The sequence below is a fragment of the Stegodyphus dumicola genome, chromosome X1 (genome assembly GCF_044657685.1).
Source record: "Stegodyphus dumicola isolate Sdum_Otavi_A_Nest chromosome X1, ASM4465768v1".
Lineage (NCBI taxonomy): Eukaryota > Metazoa > Arthropoda > Arachnida > Araneae > Eresidae > Stegodyphus > Stegodyphus dumicola.
In genome coordinates this window covers 120,304,060-120,316,523 of record NC_140780.1, presented here as the reverse complement: position 1 = coordinate 120,316,523, position 12,464 = coordinate 120,304,060, and the positions used below count along the sequence as shown (strand labels likewise).

At 32.5% G+C, this 12,464-nt stretch overlaps 1 protein-coding gene across 5 annotated transcripts in view; it reads right to left on the bottom strand.

The window, feature by feature from the left end:
* Oga (O-GlcNAcase) overlaps nucleotides 1-11,360 on the bottom strand; it is a 102,498-nt gene extending 91,138 nt beyond the window's left edge. For 4 of the 5 annotated variants that reach the window (XM_035360571.2, XM_035360573.2, XM_035360574.2 and 1 more), the window contains exons 1-2: nucleotides 11,019-11,358; nucleotides 1,838-1,889 (exon numbers count right to left, since the gene is read on the bottom strand). In XM_035360571.2, the coding sequence (XP_035216462.1) occupies nucleotides 1,838-1,889; nucleotides 11,019-11,103 (137 nt within the window). In that variant the 5' untranslated portion in view covers nucleotides 11,104-11,358. Of the gene's footprint in view, nucleotides 1-1,837; nucleotides 1,890-11,018 lie in introns of all 5 variants that reach the window. The other variant, XM_035360576.2, reaches the window with a different exon arrangement.
* Between the last annotated feature and the right edge of the window lie 1,104 nt (nucleotides 11,361-12,464).

The window sequence follows — 12,464 nt, the reverse complement described above, 5'->3', positions numbered from 1 at the left end:
AGTAAGCGTTTCTGCACTTTACCGAGAATATTTTCAAAGAAAAGGCATCATTCATTATAGAAAAGCCCCCGAGCGGTAAAATCGCTGAACACTGGTAGTTTGGTCCGAGGATTGAATCCCGCGAACGGGCTGGCTGCATGGGTGTTTTTATGGTTTTCCCCATGTGTAACGTGTATACAAGCCAGTTTCCCTTAGAAAGTCCTCCACGTCTCCTTAGGCATCCCTCCCCTTAGGCAGATAGCCCTAGTGTGCTTTGCCATAATTAACCACACCATTATAGAAAATTACGTTTGAACAAGCAACGAGATGAAATTATGCTTTAGCGATAAGTTGGTAGCGAAATAACGATGCAAGCATCCATTCAGTTATGTTTAGCAATTTTTATATAAATTATAATAATGATCTGAAATAGTTACTCTCATGCTTCTATTCAGTCATGTTTAGCCTTTTTCATATAAATTATAATAATAAAAAAGTATTTTATGAAATTAACCTTTCATCTAAATTAAAACATCAATCTTAAGATAGTTATTTACTATTATACTTCCTTTCTTGCCGCAATTATTTTTGGCAGCATTGGCATCAACAATAGTTTGGCGAATTTTTACGGCCCTCGAAACCAAACAGTATCATTAAATATTATAGAGGGCTGAATTGAAAGCATTTTAACATATACCAAATTAATAATATATTCATGTCCTCACTTACTATTTCGCCATTTAAATTATTGAAGAACGGTTTTACACAACAAACCAGGTACTTCACGATTAAAGAGGGACACCTCGGTCAATTGTAAAATTGGAAGATTAGGCCACCAAGTTTGATAAATATAATCCCCAGATTTTTAAGCTTCAATAGACTTCATTTTCAGACTGTTTTGATTGCAGTGCTGTCTGTATGATATCACTGATTTATGATTTAGTAATTCTTTACTCCTCTAAAATAATTAGCATTTTAAACTTGTAAATCAATTTTTTAAAAAAAATTGTCACATTTATGTGCCACGTTTTATTTTCATGTTCACATTTGACTACTTGATATTGTTTTATCATTCATTTTTTTTTTTTAAATGGTGGCTTTCTGTCAATTTTAAAATAAGAATTGGGTTGTTTGTGATATCGATCATTCTTTTGCATGCATTATTAATTTTGATTCCAAAATGTTCAACTGACAAAACGGCAGCCTTTTTCTTATATGAGCATTGAATTTTGTATACAGAGAAAAGTGTAAAAATAGCAAATTATTGACTCATAAGTTGTGGCCAAATGGAGAAACAAAAGGCAGACAGGAAGGGCTTGCCAACACTAAGTTTCATCTTTAGGAGAATTTATGTGGTCGCAGTAGGCAAGATGAGACAAAATATTTGATTCTTTTATAACAGTTGCTGAATTATGCCCTCAACAAATGTAAACGAACGTTGTTTCTCCAAAAATAAATTAAGTACTTACGTATTATACTACTGACCAGCCAAGTAGTACATTTCAGTGCCAATTATATATGACCACTTCCTTTAGAATTTTTCAGTAATGACCGTCGCCTGCTGTCAAAATTTCTGCCAACCGTCGACAAGATAATGTGCAAATATCGTAAAATATTTCAGGTAAAATGTGAATAAATGTTACTAATTTTTAAATAAATGCTACTTATTATGTTCCTTTACTGTGGTCTTTTCATTTTTTGAAGGTTGCCATGTTGTTTATTAATATTCGCCAAATTAATTTTAAATATCGCAAAATTTTAACAAAATATATGCAGTGATCATTTTAACTTTCAAGCACCCAAAACAATTATACATAAAAAAAGAACAAAAATTAAATGCATACAATTTTTCACATACTTTATAAATAAATCTCGCCTTTGCTCTGGTGTCCATGGTCTCCCATAAAATCCTGGAAAAAGAAGTTCTAATAAATTTCTGTTCAATCATTAAAAAGGATAACTAAAAAATATGAGGTTGTTTTGCATTCTGTTACAAGTAATAAGTAGAAATACAGGAAAATATATTTCCGACTCAAATTATGGAGCAAAAACTTATAAGAAATATAAGATCATATACCAACACATTAAAGAATAAAGCACGCTATAGCTTCATACACATTTATAAGGAGTAACTGTGAATACCAAAAATTAAGAGTTCGGAACAAATTACAAGGTGCTTTTGAAGCACTGCCCCATTTATTGGGTTGTTCGGATAAGTAAATTAGTTTTTTTTCCCAATGGAGGGTTTAATTTTTTTTTAAGTCAACTTCACACTTAACCCACATAATTATTATGTATTTTGACAGCTGATACTGCAGGGCTTGTTTGTGAAAAAGTTCAATAGCTATTAAATCACGTTACTTGGTCGGTCGACAGGATAATACTCAAGTATCATATTTTTTAATCCTCTCCAATGCTGACATCTGTGGTGACAGGATTTTCAAAAATGCAAAATTACCACAAATTTTATAAAATTGTACTAAATTCTCTTTAGTCATGCCTTTCACATTTTTTTAACTTTTCCCTTCCATAATGGAACCTACATAAAGCTTTTTAATGCCGATATTTAAACCAGCATATACACCGCATAGAACAACTGATTTGATAAAACTTTTTGGCAGACTTTAACTGCAATATAGCTCATCAAATTTTAATTTGCAAGCTAAGAATACACAAAATGTTCTTTATTTTGAACCAAGAATATTAAATATGGAATTTGAGAAGTTCATGAATAGTCCATATAACAAATATCAGTCTTTCCATCATACATACGAGAAAATCTTAATTACAGTATAATTGAGTGAAATAGTATTTCAGCTTTAAAAGAGGGATAATCAGCTAAGGCAGTTCATTTTGGATGCAGTAGACATAAATGTGCTAGCACTTGTTCTTTTAACTTTATTATGGCAATGGCTATTCACAAAAATCCATGACTGCTTTTGCAGGGCCAAATAACACTGAAATATTGCTAGAATTCGTTATATGTAATAGAGGTAAAACAGATTTTCTTCATTTAAAGTCACTGCCCCTCCCCAAAGGAAAATATACATTCTATAACATTTTAATAACTGGAAGTTCCTGTAGTAGGACTAAGAACATAAAATTTTTTGTATTAAATCATGAATATTTTCCATTTAGCATTATCTAATGCATTTAAATTCAAACAGTTACTAAAGGTATAACTGTCTTAAATTTCTAAAACAGAGGAAATGTAAAAAAATCGCAAGATGGCACTAGTCACTCTCGTCTGCCATCTTAGGCAAGCAACAATTGCCCCTCAAATTGTGCAATCACATCAGCATTAGCTTGTTTCTTCTTTAACCCGGGAGGAAGCGTGCTGTATTATGTAACACGAGAACGCGCATGGGGTGTCAACGCACCCCAAGCAATTAAATAACGTAAAAATTAAATATATTATTACAATTCAGTAAAAGAATGCATTCTGTATTAATTGCAACATTTTTTTATATAAAACAGCTTAAATTAATGCTAATTTTAAAATTAATAACAAATAGATAATTTTTTTTCAGATGTCTAGAAATCATTGATTTCTATGAGAAATGTTTTTATTTGTGAATGTAATTATAATCCAAATTATTACATGAACAACGAGTTATATACTTAATATTGAAATCAATTAGGCCCAAGAAGCATTAGATATTTTGCAATATATACATAAAACATCTCTTTCACAATGCTCTTGACATATGTTTTTTACACTTCACACATATAGTTTTTGATTTTCTGTCTTTTTCTCTTGAGCACATGTAACATCTCCTGTATTATACTTTTTTTTTTTCTTTTTTTGTGGTTCATCAAATTATTTTTTGTAAGAAATCGGCCAGTTCATAACTGATATACCAATTGTCTGTGGTAAAGTTTCTTCAGATTTGTATAATGGAGCTAGGATGCGCTTTGCTATTTCACTAGAACTGCTGACTTTCTTGCACGGCCCATCTGGCTGCTGACATGCGTCAATCTCCATGTTGAAAGCATAGATGGTTCTAGAATCAACCATAGCAAATATCTTTATACCATATCTTGCAGGTTTCTTAGGAATATACTGCCAAAAGGAGCATCGCCTTCGAAAACGTTGTAGCCTTTCGTTCAAAGTCACGTATTCCTCTACATGATATAATTTCTGTCAATTCTTGACAAAATTTTCAAATAAGTCTCTTATTGGAGCTAATTTGGGCTGATCTTTAGAATATGGTAACTGGTAGTTTGGCGACATTTTGGAGGCGATAAAGGTTACTACCTAGGACTTTGGTAATAATGTGAAAAGTACTCAGTTCCGATTACGCATTATTTTGTGCGAGGGAAACGAGAGATCACGAGATATGTTATGTGACATTAATGGACGAATTACAGTTCTTTAATCGGAAAAGGGAGTAATTTGGAAAACTGTAGTACAGTCAAAAGTCGTTAATCCGGACTCGTCGGGACTTCGGCGATTCCGGATTATAGATCATCAGTTTAAATCTCGTAAGATGGCATGCACAAATTCTAAAATTAAAAATATGAAACCGTAATTTATGAAATAAAGAACAATTATGATCTAAAGGGTATCAAAATTTACAAAAAAAGAAGCTTAATATTTATTTGTTTACTTTATTAAACATTTCTTTCAATGTAAGTTGTTTCGTTTTATGTGATAATACTTTCTCTTTAATTCTATAAACAGACATAATTTCTTGTTCAGTTACAAGTCCCGTAATTGCTGTGCCGAGAATACCAACTAACTTGTCAATCGAAATTTTTTCGTTTTCACTAACCTCTCTGTCACCTTCTTCATATCTTCATCCATTTTTTGCAGCAATTCCACTTTGTTTGACGGACATCCAGACATACTTTCGTTTTGTAGATCCTTTGGGAGCTCCAGAAGCGGAAATTGACATAATCGAAAGTTCAAGTTTACTTTTATAAAATTGCTCTTACAGTCTGCAAAAAATAATAAGCCGCATCCAATTCGAAACGCAATCATCAACATTAACTGAAATAGATAATTATATAATTTTAGCTTGCACCGTCCGTTATACATTAAACGCGCACGCGAAAATGTATTCTGCACTTGCGCACACGCATATGGTATGCGCGTAAACGCCTATGCGCATGTGTCAACGCGGCGCATGCGCAGAAAGTTTTTAGCTTTGAGGTCCGGATTATAGATCATTCCGGATTATGGGTGTCCGAATTAACGACTTTTGACTGTACTATATTATTTTGTATTAAGCTTCATTGTGTGTTGTGTGAAATAGTGCTGATTAATTTTCGGATTGCATGGCGCTATGTAAAGTGAATTCTAAATTTTTAATGTGTTTATGTGATAATAATAATAAGTTGAGATTGTGTGAAAGTAAGGATATTACAGATAAGTTTGAATGGCGGTGCAAGAAATCTGGTGAAAATGGACATTTTGTGAAACGGAGTGCAAGGAAGGCTACGTGGTTTGCTGAAAGTAGTTTGAGTATGGGTGAAATTTTATTAATTTCTTATTACTAGGTGAATAGACTGCCAGTTGACTACTGGATTTCGGATTTAGAAATTAGCAGTAGTACTGCAGCCGATTGGAACTCTTTCTGTAGGGAAGTGTGCGTGCCACGTAATGAAGATTCTGAAGATTAGGTAAGTTAGTATTTTTAATCATTTGAGGATATTATTTTTATGCATTGTTCTAAATGTAAGGCGTAAATAAATTAATATGGTATTATTGGAAAATTGTTATTAGCAATGATTTAGTTTAAAGTAATTAGGATTGTAATCTAATTTTTATTAATTTAATGTATGTGCTTATTTATATTTTAAGTAGTGTTTTTTAATTTAATTATATTTTAATTTAATGATCGTAATTTTGTGAGTTATATGTTTGTAGTATTTTGGAATACGCTTGAGTAGAATACGTTGAGTATTTTCATGCATTTTCATGAAATTTTTCTAATTTATGAGAAAAAAGCAGTGTACATGGATATAATGAAGAGTGTGCGCAATGCCATTTTTGTGCAATTCTGGGATGTTTTTTTAAGTAAAAATAAGTCAACGTGTACATGGTTTAGCGATATTTTAATTAAATGATACTTATTTTGTGAATTTTATGTTTGTAGGAATTTGGTATACATTTCAGATGAAGTAAACGTGCATGGAAGTAATTTAAATATTTGACAATAAGTATTTGTAACCATTTGTAATGTTTGCGGTATGAATTCGTTGGTGACATTTATAATATATTAGATAATTTAGAGGTAAAAGTTTTTGTATATTTTATTTATTTTATACATGGAAATGTTCATCTTTGGAAAGGGTATATACTTTTTGCAATCAGGTAATTTCATATATGTTCTTTTTAAGGATTTAAAGATTCACAAAATTTTCATGTATTTTCGTGAAATTTTTCTAATTTATGAGAAAAAAGCAGTGTACATGGATATAGGAAGAGTGTGCACAATGCCATTTTTGTGCAATTCTGGGATGTTTTTTTAAGTAAAAATAAGTCAACGTGTACATGGTTTAGCGATATTTTAATTAAATGATACTTATTTTGTGAATTTTATGTTTGTAGGAATTTGGTATACATTTCAGATGAAGTAAACGTGCATGGAAGTAATTTAAATATTTGACAATAAGTATTTGTAACCATTTGTAATGTTTGCGGTATGAATTCGTTGGTGACATTTATAATATATTAGATAATTTAGAGGTAAAAGTTTTTGTATATTTTATTTATTTTATACATGGAAATGTTCATCTTTGGAAAGGGTATATACTTTTTGCAATCAGGTAATTTCATATATGTTCTTTTTAAGGATTTAAAGATTCACAAAATTTTCATGTATTTTCGTGAAATTTTTCTAATTTATGAGAAAAAAGCAGTGTACATGGATATAGGAAGAGTGTGCGCAATGCCATTTTTGTGCAATTCTGGGATTTTTTTTGAGTAAAAATAAGTCGACGTGTACATGGTTTAGCGATATTTTAATTAAATGATAGTTATTTTGTGAATTTTATGTTTGTAGGAATTTGGTATACGTTTCAGATGAAGTAAACGTGCAAACGTGCATGGAAGTAATTTAAATATTTGACACTAAGTATTTGTAACCATTTGTAATGTTTGCGGTATGAATTCGTTGGTGACGTTTATAACATAATAGATAATTTAGAGGTAAAAGTCTTTGGATATTTTATTTATTTTATATGAGGAAATGTTCATCCTTGGAAAGGGTATATACTTTTTCTCGATCAGGTAATTCCATATATGTGCTTTTTACCGAGTTTAAAGATTCACAGAACTTTTTTGCATTTTCGTGCAAATTTTTGTAATTTATGAGAAAATAGCAGTGTAGATGGATAAAGTTAAGAGTGTGTGCAATGCCATTTTTGTGCAATTCTGGGATTTTTTTTTTTTTTTTTTTTTTTTTTTAAGTAAAAATAAGTCGACGTGTAAATGGTTTAGGTGTATGCGCTATTCTGAAAAACGCGCAAGGAGTTTGTGATTGTGCACTTTTTCCCAATTTTGCAGTTAATATTTGTCATGATTAAGCAGTTTTGTTGCATAAAATTTCTAGCATAAGTGTAATTCGGCTAGTAGATTGTTGGAAAAAGTGTTCAGTAAATAAAAAGAAAAGAAACATGTCTTTACTTCGTGAAGACAAAATGGTGGCAAAAAAAAAAAAAATAGACGGTTGCTATAGCAGAGTTGGTCGCCAAAAAATCGCCAAGTTACCATAATCCAAAGATCAACCCTAATTTTTATCCTTTCATATAAAATAGTCTGATCACAAGGACTGTCTTCTGAAGAGTCGCACTCTTCTTCTATAGAATCTTCGGTACAACTCTGATATACGCCCTAATTTCACCAAATGTGGCGATATGTATTCTGTGCTGGTTTTGGGCACGATTGCATGTTGTATGGCAACCCTGTTGACGTTGAAAAATCTTTTGGTGAAGTTCGTTGGTTTGCATCATGCTCTGTGTCTGAGAAGCTAGGAGTGAAAGATAAAATGGTGGAAGTTGTTAAATTGAAGTTCGGCAAAAGGAAATATTGTCGTGGCCATTCTGTTGAGGGGCAGTGGGTTTTTGGAGGTGTGGAAAGAGGATCTGGGAGATTATTTTTAGTGGCTGTGCGTGATAGAAGTAGGGATTTGTGATTATTTGTTATTTTATTTATTTGTGAACCATAGTATGAATTTTCTGGATAGTGTGTCTGGCTGTCATATAAATACGATAGTGATTACGTGGCGGCATGTTAAAGGCGGTATGAAATTGGTATTTCTGCTGTTCGAAAAAGGATTAATTCATGGTAAGTGCATTTTATTTTATTCTTGTTCTTATTTTGTAGAATGTTATGTTCCTTGTTTTTTTAGTATGAATTTCTGTCATTGTTGTTTTTTTAAAATTTATTTTAGTTATTTTGTTGATTAGTGCGCACAGTCTAAATTGTGCAATGCATAAATGTTTTTTAAAGTTGAAACAGAACGCAGTATACATGGTTTCTTTGAAATTTATTGTTGTTGTTATGTTAATGTATTAAAGTGAGGTATGCGTAGTTCGTAGATCCGTTTGTTGTCTAAATTGTGCAATTCATAGATGTTTTTTAAGTTTAAACAGGATGCTGTGTACATGGTACCCTTTGAAATTTATTGTTATTATGTTAATGTATTAACGCGAGGTGTGCGTAGTTCGTAGATTCATTTGTTATCTGAATTGTGCAATTCGTAGATTTTTTTTTAAGTTTAAACAGGATACTGTGTACATGGTACCCTTTGAAATTTATTGTTGTTATGTTAATGTATTAAAGCGAGGTGTGCGTAGTTCGTAGATTCGTTCGTTGCCTAGATTGTGCCATTCGTAGATTTTTTTTTTAAGTTAAAACATATCACTGTGTACATGGACTCTTGTCAAATAATTTTGGTTAGAAACTTTACGGTTTCGCTATCTAAATTTTTTGTTTTTGTTTCGGATTTTTAGCTTAAATTGTGTGTTCAAAACGTGGTTTTTGCGTTCGCGAAAACCTCGTTTTTGGAGACATTTTAGGCTTAAAGTTCGAAATGTAGACAAAAAATTTAGATAGCAATATGGCAGCATGGAGTTTCTCACCAAAAATGTTTGGCGAGAAATTTGGCAACTTGAGGGCGCATATCAGAGTAGTTCCGAATCTTCATCCGATGAAACCCCTTTAATAAATTTTGAAGTCTTTTCATTTCTTGATCATACGTCAAATGAGGATAAGACCGAACAGCGAGACTTGCACACGCCATGGCTCACACTGAAAAATAGTAACACGAAAGCACGCGTGGGGTGTCGGCACACCCCAAACTATTATTTAAACAATAAACACTTGGAATTTGCAGTTTCCTCTCGAGACATATAGAAAATGACCTTGAAGTCAGCTACTGATGGACCTAAGCATTTTGGATTATAGGGGGAGATTGTCAGCGAATTTTTTTGAGCGAGGGGTGCCAAAACACCCCACACGTGTCTTCCCTGATTAATCCATAAAATAGCAGAGATCAACTAAAGCAAAAGTCACTTTTGTGCTTTCCAAGAATAAAAGATAATCTACATCTCTTAAAACAAATATTACAGAAAAACTGAAAAATGCATATTACTTCACACACATACACATTCCCTGCAGTTTTCTTTAATGAACAAGGTGGGAGTTTAAAAATATAGATATACACCGGATGCTCAAAAAAGCATCTTCCTCTCTTAAATCTTTACTGCTAGACTTGTACTTGTTAAAACTGGCTTTAGTGTAGAATTAGGTGCACCATCGATTAGTGACAAATTTTGTTCAATTTCAGCAATGAAACCCCATTCCTGGTTACCATGATAGTTTTAACTTTCTTTCACCTCCTTGATTTTTTCCTAAGTAAACATAGATCGATGTGCACATGGGCAAAGTTAAGGCAACACGCAATCCCTAGTTTGTGCAATTCTCAGATTTTTTTTTAAAGTGAAAATATATCAATATGAACATGGACACCGAATTAGTGCAATTCTTTGACTTCTTCTTTTAGTTTTATGTAGTGGCCATCTTGAAATTGTGCCTTCCTGGTGCTGATCTTGGCATCAAAAAAGAATCGAAAAAAAAAAAAAAAAAGGAGAGGGGACACTGAATTGTAAACTTTTACCAAAAAATTTCTACAAACACTGTTATGAGCATTAATATTTTCAACTCCACGGTTGAATGGGCTTAATAAATATAAAATCTAACCTTTTATGTTGTAAATTAAAAAGCATAAAATAAAATTAACTTAAAAAGGAAAAAAATTCTTTACATGCAAGAGTTGCACTAATATCTGTAGTTAATGAGAGAGATAAAAACTAAATTATGAGTACTACTTTATTATATATAGCATATATATATAGCTTTTTTTTCCTTTCTCAAAGAACCCGTTGGAAACAGTCCCTTATGTATATAATCGACTCTCGTTGTTATGGCTCATAAAAAAATCCAGGCCGATTTTCATTCGATCATTTTTTTAAATTTATCAATTGGGTCTTCATAACACCAGTCGAATTTATATTTACGTTTGTACGCATGAAACAAAAATTTACAAATTAATTCATGCCTAAGCCGATGAAATATTGGACAGTTTTATATTTCATATAAAAAGCATAGCTTGGATATAAACGCACCACTAAAATGAAGGAGCAATGCATCCATCCAGGCGTGTTAACAAGAATAATACGTATGTACTATTACACAACTACCGTTTTTAACGAAACTAGAAGTGTCGAGTGAAGTTACTGCAGTTATCTTGAAACAGTAAATACACTCCTATAAAAATAATATATACTAACATACGTACCCAGGAATAATATAAACAAAATTTTGTTTGTAACATATATACCCAGGAATAATATAAATAGAATTTTGTTTGTAACATATATACCCAGGAATTTGAAACAGAATTGAAATAAACGCAGTCATCTGCGTCGACTGAAGTTACCGCAGTTATCTTGAAACAGTAAATATACTCCTATAAAAATAATATATACTAACATATACACCCAGGAATAATATAAACAGAATTTTGTACCTTCAACCACGCCACAAAGAAAGTCTCTGGTATCATGTTTACCCTCCACAACACTAGAATCTGCCACATCGCATGCATCCGCCATTTCTAATGCAGAGTAAACGGAGAAACTTATATTTACCGAACGCTCCCCAGTGATTTAAACGACTTGCAATACAAAGAAACTTCAGTGCTATCACTTGCTTTGTATGATAGCAGTATTCGGGTACACAAATAACATATGCAATCTTCGACTTTCTCCATACAACTGCAAAATTTCATTCGTTTTTTCACTCGACAGAGACTTGAGTATTGCGAGACAAGAGTATTGCACTACACTACACAGACAAGAGTATTGCCAGATAAATATCACAATGTTTATGAGTTTGATGGCAGTTTTCAGATAACCGGCCCTTGACGATCCGTGTTGGAGATAACCGTCAACCTCGACAAAGCCTAGAAACTATCTGCCTAAGGGCAGGGATGCCTTCATGGAAGACTGTCTAAGGAAACTGGCTCGTATACACGTTACATATGAAATATTGTCATTGATCTATGGGCAATATTACCTTATCTACGGATATTGCTGTAGGATCGGTGAAGGCCCATCCGTTCGTACACGAAATCACTGAAAATCCGTCGCTTATTGTGATCAACAAGTGCTTCTTAGAGAGATGCAAGAACCGGAGTACCTGGTTTAAGACGACCTATCTCCATCGAGTAAACAAGTACTTTAGAATTTACTACAAAGTAGCAGAGGTGCATCTAAATGCTGAGGAATAAGCACTAAAAATGGCAAAAGTTCTAAGCATAAAAATAGCGCCATTACATAGCACTCTTCGTCGAACTGGTGAGCATGTAAATAAAAGTAAAGTTAAATCTGTAAAGGCAGTGCAAGTCTTAAGGACATCGTAACAAATTTAAAAATAACGCAAAATCATAAACGGATTAAAAATGTAAAATAAAAAAGCATAAGTACCAAATACACAACATTTACAACTTCAGCACACGTGAAGTAACGATAGTAAGGGAGGAAATAAATGAAATAAAACATTCCCGAAGTTCCTCCATTGAAGATTTCTTCAAGTATACTAAATAATACAAACATCTTATCAACAGAAGAAGTTGCTTCCCTTATTTCATTAAATCTACTAATGGTAATTTTGATTACATAAAGAATCGAAAATAAGTAAAAAATTGCCTTAATATAAACTTTAAGCATATCCGGGAAAGTAGCCGATGTGCTATCTGAACTTTTAGCATTTTTCTTTCCTAAGGCTTTCTTACCCTCAGAAGTTTTAGCGGAAAATAATATATTATTGGAAATATTTCTGTTTTCTTCTGGTCTAGATTTACACTTAATACCACGAAGTGCAATTTCCTCGGCGATAGTCTCCATGCCAGTTTACTTACTCGTTGCTCCTCGCCACTTGGTCCAGAGCTGTTTTTGCTTGAGTCAATAATTTT